This window comes from Anomaloglossus baeobatrachus, chromosome 6 (assembly GCF_048569485.1).
Source record: "Anomaloglossus baeobatrachus isolate aAnoBae1 chromosome 6, aAnoBae1.hap1, whole genome shotgun sequence".
Classification (NCBI taxonomy): Eukaryota; Metazoa; Chordata; class Amphibia; order Anura; family Aromobatidae; genus Anomaloglossus; species Anomaloglossus baeobatrachus.
In genome coordinates, this window is record NC_134358.1 from 450,731,935 (window position 1) to 450,744,683 (window position 12,749).

General features: G+C 38.3%; 1 protein-coding gene across 3 annotated transcripts in view; it reads left to right on the forward strand.

Moving 5' to 3' along the window:
- Positions 1-12,749, forward strand: part of NEK10 (NIMA related kinase 10) — a 368,787-nt gene that overhangs the window by 150,254 nt on the left and 205,784 nt on the right. For 2 of the 3 annotated variants that reach the window (XM_075316653.1, XM_075316655.1), the window contains exons 17-20: positions 5,422-5,524; positions 5,611-5,739; positions 8,275-8,412; positions 12,038-12,083. In XM_075316653.1, coding sequence (XP_075172768.1) covers positions 5,422-5,524; positions 5,611-5,739; positions 8,275-8,412; positions 12,038-12,083 — 416 coding nt within the window. The remainder of the gene's footprint in view (positions 1-5,421; positions 5,525-5,610; positions 5,740-8,274; positions 8,413-12,037; positions 12,084-12,749) is intronic. The other variant, XM_075316654.1, reaches the window with a different exon arrangement.

Consider the following 12,749-nt stretch of genomic DNA (forward strand, 5'->3'; position numbering starts at 1 on the left):
TTTAAAGGGAACCTGTCACCAGTTTTTTGCCCTATAAGCTGTGGCCACCACCACTGGGCTCTTATATACAGCATTCTAACATGCTGTATATAAGAGCCCAGGCCGCTGTGTAGAACATAAAAAACACTTTATAATACTCACTTAGGAGGTCGTTCCGGTGCACAAAGGTCAGATGGGTGGTGCCTTATACTGAAGCCGCGGTGCATGACGCATCTACGTCATACACATATGCCGGCATTGAGATCCTGCGCAGGCGCACTACAATACTTTGGTCTGCCCTGAGCAGGGCAGATCAAAGTGTGCCTGCGCAGGACTGGCGAGTGTGTATGATGTAGACGTGTCATGCACCGCGGCTTCAGAATAAGGAAAACCATGATGGCCGAAAGGGGAGGCTCCGGTCCCGGAGAATGGCGGCACCCATCCGACCGTTGTGTGCACCGGACCGACCTCCTAAGTGAGTATTATAAAGTGTTTTTTATGTTCTACACAGAGGCCTGGACTCTTATATATAGCATTTTAGAATGCTGTATATAAGAGCCCAGTGGTGGTTGCAGCAGCTTATTGGGCAAAAAACTGGTGACAGGTTCCCATGGAACGTTAGAGAGAATTCTGCACAGCCAGAAACTGTGACCTTCAATGGCCAGAAACCATATGAATGTCTGTCAAACATGACACACCCGTGACACAAATACAGACAATTACAAAAAACTTGGCACTCATATAGTGATTAAAAATTTTTAATGGGCGAATCACCATATGAGTGCCAAGTTTTCTGTAATTGGTTGAAGGCGGTTTTGGAACCTACTTGTGCACCATCTTACCAGAAGTGCCGTGTGTATCTATTCTACACATACAGACATGCACAAGAACGCAGCCAGTTACATGCACACACACAGACACACTTACATGCAGACAGGCAACACATGCACAAGTACGCACACCTGCACAGACACACAGGCACAAACATGCACATACATACACACAGAACGCTGTCTGGCACATGCACAAATACATAGACACAGGCACACACATGCATAGACATGCACAATAACACAAACAGACACATGCCTGCAGGCACATGCAAAAAAAGTCATTTAAACAGACATATAAATATACACAACCATACACACATATTAGGGGAGCTTTACCTTTCCTCGGCTTGTCTCCAGTATCGCCCTCAAGATCCATTGAAGATCCTCTCTAGCGGGAAGTAGCAATGCAGGGTGCGCTGCGTGATGTCACAGTTAGCAGACACGGTCACATCTGTTAACTGTGAAATGACCGGGGCGGCACACAAACAATTGCAGGTAATATGCAGCCCTGGTCAAAATAGAAACAGGTGGACCCACGGCCTTGGCACAGTCACTGGTGGAGCCACCTGGGGCCCCTGCCCGCGGTTACCAGCCTGGGGTTAACCAGCCCTATATGAAACACGGGAGGCCCACTAAGGACCTGGGGCCCACTGGGGGATCCCTCGGCAGCCTGGGGGCTAGTCCAACCTATAGACAAATCAGTAATTATACATAAATGTTCCATAGGAGGGAATGTCTTCCTGCCTCAGACACATGTTAACAGTGTCTGAAAACATTAAAGTCCAACGTCTCTGATTTAATATAGCATTTCAATATATAGTATAACATTAAAAACAGATAGAAAGGATAGAGAAAAAGGAGAAAGAGAAAGCAGGAAGCAAGACAAATAGAGGCATGAAGTCACATACCCTTCCTCTCAGTATCCTGGGGTTCCAATGAGCCCAAAGATGCAAGTAGCCCCTAGACCAGCCACATCTGCAATTGCTGAGATTGCTTGAAATGCATCCAAGGGTATCAGGTAGCAAGCCACAAGGTATTCAACCCATTATTATACGCCCTTAGCTTTTTTACTTTTAGCCTTTATAAAAATTAAAAACTTGGGGCTATGACAACATTATCATGCTAAAAATGTAATTATTTTTCTTTTACACCCAATGGTATACAATTCTATGAGGCACATGTGGGGTGAACATATACACTGCGCTCCTAGATGAATTCATGGAGAGATGTAGTTTGTAAAGTGGGGTAACTTATGGGTGGGAGTCTGCTTTTCTGGCATGTCATGAGCGCTGCCAATGTGACACGGTATTATCAAGCCATTCTTACAAAATATGGCGTTCCTTCCATTTTCAAAAATGTTTATTGAAAAAGAGAAAATATCATACAAAATCAAGTATAAGTAATTCTGTAACATAGTGGCATATTTTCAGTTTGTACATGAGTACTTCCACATATCGAGGAAATAAAGACAATCGCAATAAGAGATCAAGTACACACAATCTCCACGTGGATTTTGGTAATGAGTCAATGAACATAAGAACGTTGATTTCTGAAGCACTAAATTTAGATTCATAAAAAACTGGAAAGAGAAAAGAATGTTAAGAAAAAGCAAAGAAAAATTCAAATGAGAGGAAAGACAGATCAGAAAAAGAAAGAGAAGAGAAGGGGGGACAGAAGAGGGGCAGGGAAGAAGGGACTTGGGGTCTCCCATTGGGTTCCTTCCATTTTTAACTTTGCACTGTGCCTCAAAGTAGTTTTCAACCACATTGGAATTTGTGTGCTAAGTAGAAATTGCCTACAAAATGTTACCATTAATTTTCTCCTGTTATCCCTCTTGAAAATTAAAAGCATGGGGCCAAAGCAACATTTTATTGGTAAAAATAGGAATTTTTCATTTACACAGTCCAATGTAATATAATTCTGTGAATCGCCTGAGGCTCACTACATACTTACATGAATTCCTGACAAGATGCAGTTTCCAAAATTCTGATACTTGTTGGCATTTCTTCTGTTTTGGCATTTTAGAGGATTTTCAAATGTGACATGGCATCCACAGTCTTTTCTAGACAAAATTCAAGTAGCATTCCTTGTCTTCCGAGCCCTACCAATAAGTAGTTTTCTACCACATATGGTGTATCGGTGTCCTCAGAACAAATTGCACAACACATTCTATGGTCTATTTCCTGCTGCTACCATTGCGAAAATGAAAAATTTAGACTAAATTAAAATTGTTCGGGGAAAAATGTTATTTTTTCAGTTTTATGGCTCAACATTAGTGAAGCACCTGTGGGTTCAAGGTGCTCACCACACCTCTAAAGAAATCTTTTAGAAGTGTAGTTTCCACAATGGGGTCACTTATGTTTTTTTTTCATTGTTTAGGCACTTCAGGGCCTCTGCAAACACCACATTGTATCCGCTATCTATTTCAGCCAATTTTGCACTCTAGAAGTCAAATTTTGCTCCTTCCCTTCCAAGCCATGCCGTGCACCCAAACAGTCATTTTTAATTTTTTTTTTTGTTACCCTTTTGTGAAAATGAAAAATTTGGGGGTAAAGCAAAATTTTTATGTGAAAAATTACAATTTTTTTCCTTCCACGTTGGTTTAATTCTTGTAAAGGATTAATAAACTTTAAAATGTGGTTTTGAGCACTTTGAGGGAGGCAGTGTCATTTTGGTGTCATTTTGGGTTTTTCTTTCACGTAAGCACCTCAAAATAACTATAAATATGATGTGTTACCTAAAAAATTAGTTTTGTAAATTTTGTTCAAAAAATGAATAATTGCTGTTATATTTTCTATCCGTTTAACCTCCTAACAAAAAAAAAATAAATTGCAAACATGATATTGATGTAAACTAGATGTGTGGTTGATGCTATTTATTATTTATTTTATGTGGTATAACTATCTGGTTTAAGGGCATAAAACATGAAAGTTCAAAAATTGTGAATCTTTCAAATTTTTTGTAAAATGTTTAGTATTTTAATAAATAAATGCAAATCATATCGACAAAAATTTAACACTCACATAAAATATAATGTATCACAAAAAACGATTTCAAAATCATTGTTGATGCATTTTAGAGCTATTACCATATAAAGTGATGCTGGTCAGAATTGTAAAAATTGTCCTTGAAGGTGAAAACAGGCTGGGGGGGTGAAGGGGTTAACGAGCCTTGCCTAATGGCTTAAGATAAGAAACCAAAACAGAAACACCATTTTCAGACACATGTTTCTGGGTGTTGCTCCTCTTCATTGCAAGGCAGTAGATCTGATTTGGCTAGATTAGAAGCCTCTGGTGATCTAAGGGGGAACGTTTCTCCTTGTGGAGAGTGACATGCCTGACATTCAATGCAGTGGAATAAATGCTTGACCTCCACTCTATTCATTGTTTGTGGGACTGTTGGAAATAGCTTAGTACAGTGCTGGATTCTCCCTAGCAGTTATATGGAGAATGTATGGAGTGGTAGTCGAGCCTTCTATTCAAGATGGGATGCTGCTCCCTATTCTCGGGGTTTCAGAGACCAATTTCGGGATCCTGGAGGTGTGCGATCGCTAGGACCCTACTGGATACGATTTACCATGTGATTTTTGGGAATAATTTTTAAGATTTTGCTAACTTTAATAATCACTCACTGGCATACAATATAAAAACATAGCAATATAGCTCATAGCTTTGAAGAGCATTGTTAATTTGTACAAATTCCGTAGAAAGCAGCAGTGGCTAAAGTTTGGTAATAGGATCATGTATTTTGTGATCGGTGTAATGTGTATTGAAAATTTACCTTGTTTTACATTGAGGTGACCCTTAGTAAATTTTTACATATTGAAAGTATGATCTAAGAAGGTGCATATTACATACTGTTACCTACTTTCACATTAGCTTATCAGTAAGTGATGAAGAAATGCAAAATAAAAAAATTCTAGCAATACCATTGGTGGGAAGTTTCGTCAAAAGGGACAACTTTACTTCTTGATGTAAGTTATGCAAAAAATAATTAAATAATTACTTAGAAAATATTTCTGTAAGTAAAAGAAATGTAATGACCAAAATTTGCATACTGCTTTGATTTCTAATTTACAAGTACATAGCCATGGATGAAAATGCTCTTATGTACATATGCTAATTTCCTCTTCAGAGAGGAAGAAGACTTGAAAACTTGAGCTGCCTATTGGAAGTAGAAATCTTAAACATCAATATCAACCCTTACGCGAGCCTTGCCATATGACTTGGGATCAAAGCCAAAACAGAATTTTAGTTTTCCGGCACGGTGTTTTGGGGTATTGCCCCTCATCAGTACAAAGCATGATATTTGATTTAGCTGCATGAGAGGCATTTGACTGGGATTCAAAAGGGTAACATTTCTCTTTGTGGAGAGTGACGTCTGGTATGCCTGAATTAGGAGACTTATGAGTCATGCAATGCTTCTCTGGGAAATTAAATATGCAAATTGCCTCTTCAGAGTAAGAGGACTTAAGCTTTAGTGCCATCTATTGGAAGTAGCAATCCTAAAAATCTATATCGAGCCTTTAACGAGCCTTGCCTGTATACATAGTAATGTAACAATATGATGCATGATTACTTTTATTGTTTCTAATTTGCATTTGTTGTAGGTTTTTCCCCCCTGATTTGTTTGAGATGTTCATTGATATTGGACATTATATTCGGGAGATCAGTGCTTATGAAGACCTTGTATCTAAATTAAATTCTTTGCCAGTAAGTGCTGTAGTACAAATTCTGTTTAACAACCCTATGTACTCATTATCTCAGCAAATGTAAGTGGTGGTTTATGTGGTTTACAGGAAGATGAACTGAAGCAAGTCTTCGATAGTATTGAAGGCATCAATCAAAATAAGACACCCACAAAATTTATCGGAAACTATGCAATTTTAGACCACCTTGGAAGCGGAGCATTTGGGAGTGTGTATAAGGTGATTTTTATAGAGTTTTTAAATCTACCAGTTGATATATAATCAATGTCTTTTAATAGCTTACTTATTATCTTCTGAGAGCCATATAGACGTCCTAATCAATAGATAATTATGTATGCCTATGCCAGTGCTCACACAGACTTCTTTGCTGCCAAGTTCTATTAAACCTCTTTTAAACAGAATGGGGTAAAGAAAGAAACAATACTTCATCCATTCCCTTTTGCTCTCACTCCGTCTCTGTTTAGTGTCCTGTTGGTCTTCTTCCTTCGCTTATAATGTCCCAACCACAGAATATGTGACCACTGTAACACTGATTACCTATCCTATAAACAGTGCTGCAACATGTTAGTCCCAGTAAACCGATTGAAAGCAAAACCCCTGATATGTCAATCAAAATTGATTACAAGAACACATGCAGACGCTCACAGTATAATCTAGCTAAGAAAAAACAAGTGCAAGTGTTGCATGAATAATAGTAATCTTTATTGATTATACATTAAAAAGACATGGGGTAAAGAATCATCTAAAAAGTACATAATGGTGACATTTGCTTGTCGCAGACTTACAGTTACTGTGTTTACCCTGAAAATAAGACAGGCTTATATTAATTTTTGCTCCAAAAGATGGACTAGGGCTTATTTTCAGGGAATGTCATATTTTTTTTTCCATGAATAACAGTCCACATTTATTGTTGAACAAAACAAAAATCAACATTTATTCAGATATAATCATATCACATTTTGGAATATCACCATAACTCTCCAAGCCCTGTGTGCAACATGTGTGTGTCTGTCTGTCTGTCTATCTATCTAAGTTATGAGCCTTGCATCATGACTTAGAATAAGATCAAAATAAGGTCTGGAAGACAAAGCAAGATTTCTGTGAGAGCTGCTCATAGGATTGCTAGAGAGGCAAATCAAAACCACAACTGACTGCAAAAGACCTTCAGGAAGATTTAGCAGACTCTGGAGTTGTGGTACATTTTTCTATTGTTCAGAGACATCTGCACAAATATTACCTTTATAGAAGAGTCATGAGAAGAAAACATCTCCTGTGTCCTCACCATAACATTCAGCATCACAGTATACAAAAGAACATCTAAAGAAGCTTTATGCATTTTGGAAACAAGTCCTGTCGACAAATGAGTTTACAATAGAACTCTTTGGCCACAATAATCAAAGGACTGTGTAGAGAAGAAAGGTCACAGAATTTAAGGAAAAGAACATGTCGCCAATCATTACACATGGGGGTGGATCAATCATGTCTTGGGGTTTTGTTGCAGCTAATGGCATGGAGAATAGTTCAAGGGTAGAGGTGAAAAATTGATTAAATTTCAACAAATTCTTGATACAAACATAAAACCATCTGTAAAAAAGCTGAAGTTGAAAGAGCATGGATTCTACAAATGATTAATGATCCTAAACACACATCAAAATCTACAGTAGACCTAAAAGGCGCAAGCTGAAAGTTTTACAGTGGCCCTCATAGTCCCCTGATCTGAACATCATTGAAAATCTGTGGCTAGACCTCAAAAGAGCTGTGCATTCAAGACAAGCCAGGAGTCTCACAGAACTGGAAGGTTTTTTCAAGGAAGAATGGATGAATATGCCTCAAACAAGAATTGAAGGACTCTTGGCTGACTACAAAAAGCGTTTACAAGTTGTGATACTTGCCAAAAGGGGTGCTACTATTTACTAACCATGCAGAGTGCCAAAATGTTTGCATCGGACCATTTTCTTTCTCTTTTTTTGTTAATTTAAAAAAAAAAAAATGTAAAAGATGAAAATATATACTTTTTTGCCTAAAATACAAAGGAAATGTGTCATCGTTAACTTTGTGCCTTTTAGAGATCATTTAATCTTCAACTTGCTTAACTGCTCACAATAACATTAATTTTGACCAAGGGTGCCCAAACTTTTGCATGCCACTGTATATTGATAAAATCACTTGTGTTGGAGTACGCTCAGCATTTTTTTTAGCTTTTTACACTTGATATAATCTTTTCTAACAATATTCAATTATATCGGCATGTAATAAGATAGTTGTCCTTTAATTTAAATATTTTATCCTAATTCATTAATATAAGTTATTAATACAATTCTTTAAAGGGTTATTACCAAAATAAAACAAGTTATCCTCTTTTCCGAGATCAGGACTTTAAAACGGGGTTCTGCATCTCTCTCCAGAATAAGTCGGAGTTGTGCATGCCCATTTTTTGCCTATGGTATTATTTGAGTGCTGCAGTCAACAGACCCATAGGCAATAAATGGAGAAAAGTCTGCGCATGCGCACCATTCAGGATCAGGCTGCAGAGACCTAAAGCCCGGATTTTAAGGCCCCAATATCTGAATCCTTGAAGGCCCTAGCGGTTTGACTTCTAGAGATCAGCAGGTTATGCCTTATCATGTGGAAAGACTATATCTTGCTTCTTTTTTTATTTTTATTTTAGGTTTTAATGCAATCAGACGTCATTCACTGTTCTTTAGCCTTTTTTAGCCTTGATACATTCAACTTGTCTAATAATATTCCATGCAGGTTAGGAAACGCAGCGGACAGAATCTCTTTGCAATGAAAGAAATTAATTTGCACAATCCAGCGTTTGGTAAAGACAAAAGAGACAGAGAGAACAACGCTGAGAACATTGTGTCTGAGCTAACAATAATCAGAGAGCAGGTACATTTATGTATACGTTTATGGTCTATTATTCATTTTCTATCATTGTCCTTGAGGAACAGATATAGGGAATAATTGTTCAATTATAGCAACACATTGCCTGAGGTGAAGATGTGGAGCAAAACTAATGCAGACAAAATTAGCCTTCATCTTAAATAATGTTGTGGGCTTTTACCACTGAAAATCAATTTTTCTTCCTAATTGCATTTTAATTGTGTCCTTTCCAAAATGTAATACATATTGTTTAATATTTGAACACAGCTTAAATAAAACTGTACTAAGGTATTTTCATGCAGCGTCTTTGTCAGGAATTCTGCCTGGTATCCGCTGGAGAAAGTGTTGCAAAAGCACCCCATAAAATTAACACAGTTCACAGCAATTTCAAAAGGACATTGCTGTGTACATGTGACACCTTATGTAATTTATTTTAACCCCTTCATGACATATGACGTAACTGTATGTTAAGATCGGGAAAGGGTTTCCACAAATTGAAATACGTCATGGCAATCATGTGGGCACAGCTTATATGCCGCCAGGAGCTCGGCTTAAGTGATAGTTACAGCATGCTCCTGGTTGTTAGACCATGCCAGGAGTATGGTCTAAAAGGCATTCTTTCAGTGTCACACTGACAGCTCTAATGCTTTGCAATACATGTGTATTGCAATGAATTACAGCAATCATCAGACAAGTTAATGGTGAAGTCCAATAGAGAAATTAAGTATGAAATAGTAATAAAAAAAAAAAGTATAAAAAGAAACAGAAAATAAAAAAAATAATAAAATTGTCAAAAAAATATTGCACCAATAATGATCTTTTTACACCTAGACCTGCAACAGGAACAAGGTGTCATCCTTTACATCTAGAGGAAAGGAGGTTTAATCATTATCACAGGCGCAGATTATTTTCTGTAAGAGCAGTGAGACTATGAAACTCTCTGCCACATGATGTTGTAATGGCTGATTCATTACTACAATTTAAGAAATGCCATAATGCCTTTATTGAAAAATATAATATTACTGGTTATTTTTCACTAGATTCTTTGATGGGGTGTTGATCCAGGGAACTAGTCTGATTGCCATATGTGGAGTGGGGAAGGAGTTTTTCCTCTAGTGCGGCGCTTAATGTCTGCCCCATGTGGTTTTTGCCTTCCTCTAGATCAACATGTTCAGCTATAGGTTAAACTCGGTTAAACTCGATGGACTTAAGTTTACCTTCAACCTTAAAAACCATGAAACTATAAAATATGCATATTTAAGTAAAAATATAATGAAGAAAGTGCACATTTGTGTCTAGAAGTCTAGAAGAATCGGATCTACAAAGCTGTCACATTATTTAACCTTTTCAGTGAATACCATTGAAAAGAAAATTAAAAATGTTTTAAAAGTTGTTTTTTTCCATCATACAAAATCTCACAGAAAAAGACACAATTTTGGCAACAGAAGGTCACATTACCAGTACACTAGCAGGATTCAGCAGGCTCCATGATAAAGGTGGAGGCCCCACATGTGCAAAATACTGATATAGCAGCCAGTCAAAACCTATCAATTCATGGGTGGCTGTCTAATATTAAATGCACATAGATGAGGGGTGCATAGGGCACCGGTCGCACAAGTACATGCAGCGTTGGACTGGCTACTGGAGGAACTGCAGTAATACCAGTCCTGGCCGCGGTTACCTGCACTGAACTGGAGTGGAGCCTGGACTGAGCCGCGGATTTGCAGGACTGAACTGTGAGCGCCGACTGATTCCTCGGCTATCACAGTTCAGTCCATGACAGCTGCGGGCAGGCCAGGCTGCACTCCGCAGCTCAGGTGAGAGCTCCAGAGTTCAGTGCAGGTAACCGCAGCCAGAACTGGTATTACAGGCGGTTTCCGATAATACCAGTCCTGTCTGCGGTAACCTGCATTCAGCTGCGAACAGACGGGGTTGCATTCCGGAGCTCCGCTGAGAGCTCCGGAGTTCAGTGCAGGTATCCGCAGCCAGGACTGGTATTACTGCAGTTCCTCCGGTAGCTAGTCCCAATCTGAGTATATGTGATGCAGAGCCCTTTCCAATAGGAGGTCACTTGAGACAGATTTCTGCTGTTCTGGCACTAATGGGATTTGCAAATGGAGTCCACAAGCTATGTTAGGAAAATCTTCACTGAAAAAGTCAAATAGTGCTCCTTTCCTCACAAGCCCTGCCGTGTGGTCGAACAGTATTGTACTGCCACATACAGCGTATTGTCACGTTCAGAAGAAACAACTAACTATGTAGTATTTTTTACATATTCCCCATTTTGAAAATGTAAAATCTTAAATTATTATTTCTTCACCATATAATGATATAAAATTCCGTGACACACCTGTGGTGTCATCATACTCACTGCATTACTGGATGTATTCACTGAGGGGTTCGATTTGTGAAATGGGGTCACTTAGAGAGATTTCTGCTATTCTGGCACCTCAGGGGCTCTGCCAATGTGACATGACACCCACAAACCATTCCAGAGAAAATCTACTCTATAATATGGGGCTCTTTCCCTTCTGAGCTTTGCACTGTGCCTGAAAAGTAGTTCAACAACATATTGGTTATCATTGTAATCAGGAGAAATTTTGTAACAAATTATTTGGTCCATTTTCGCCCATTAACCCTTTTGAAAATTAAAAAAGTGGGGCTAAAACAACATTTTAGTGGTAAAAATGTAATTATTGTTTATTCACCACCCAATATTATAACATGGCAGCTACATAGAAATACATACTGTCAGTTCGGGTCAGGAGAGCCGATAGCCAATCCGAACATTGCGATGCAACTGCATTCTTATAATCAGTCACAACTCTGCAGCAGAGCTGATAGCAATTTCAGAAGATTTCTGTAGCTGTAGATGTGTTTGTAATGAGACAAAGCTATGCTTTAATGCCCCTCACTGGCTGCATGTAAGATGCAAGCTGAAGAAATTGTAGCTGTAATCAGGCACCCCTGTAATTGCGAGGCACCAATTGGTTGCCATGATGTCTGGGGGTCTGTAGATGACCTCCGTGGCTGTCATAAAGGCACACTTGTGTTATGGGTACTTTACACGCTGCGATATCGGTACTGATATCGCTAGCGAGCGTACCCGCGCCTTGCAGAACTGACAGCACTATGATAGGAGAGCCACAACTGCAGATGTGTTTGTAATTAGGTAAAGTTCAGCTCTGCTGTACTGTGTTTGTTGTAATTATAACGGATGGCACATGTTTGGCAAATAAATGGTGTAGGTTTTTTTTTTTTTCAGGGGCCCATTCACTTGAATGGACAACCTTGGTCAACAATACAGATCATATCTCTAATTATACAGATATTGTAAAGGGTCTCTGAAATATCTGTTAAATAAATAGATAGTACATGTCCAACAAAAACAGAGCCCTAACAGGAATTTTGTCTAGAACTAAAGGGGTTTAATCATGCCATAAGGACATAGATCACAAACTATGCCAACGTGATATTTACACATTAGAAGAATATTTTCTCCTGATTGCTGAGTTTTGATTCATTTTCATTATTGGTATTTCTAGCACCCATGGTATTTTCTTGACTGTTACAAGGTTGTAATGGCTGCTGTGCGAACAATAGGTTGTATTAATCATGTTTTATCTTACAGCTTTGCCATCCAAACATTGTACGCTATTATAGGACGTTCCTAGAAAGTAAGTAGCTTGTCTCAAGGACAATTGGTTATGTGTGTAAAAATTGATTTAAACTAAGTGATTTTCCTTAAAAATAATCATTTGAAATGAAAAAAGAAAAAAGAAAAAAAAAAAGGAACACACAGGCATTCTTATTGTGTGCAGTGCATAGTGAGCTACATGTACCCCTCCAGACCATTTTTGTGCTTCGACACCAAGGATTTTATAGTCTTCCTGATTAGAATCATATTCCTGGAAGTTATCACAAAGGCACTTAAAGGGAAGGTGTCATAAAAAACCCAATTTTTCCAATAACTGAAAACATATAAAGTGTTAATGTTTTAATGTTATGTTTAAGTAATATTATTTGTTTTTAATTGAGAAAAATATAAAAAAAAATAAAAGTTTGATATTTTCCACTCTTAAACACTAGAGGGAGCAGCTGCTGAAATCCTACTGTAGAACTAGCTCACATTACAACTGCAGTAAAAGTGGGTGGAATCTGCTCTCCTGTGTGTGATAACAGAGAGTAGTAGAGATGGGTTTCACAGCCGCGCCAAAGACCACTGGATCAGATTAGTTTAAGATTAATGCTTCTTTATTTCATGCACAGGTCGAGTCAACGCGTTTCAGGAGACACAGCTCCCTTCTTCAGGACAAACCAGCAAAGAATCATCATTTTTTGAT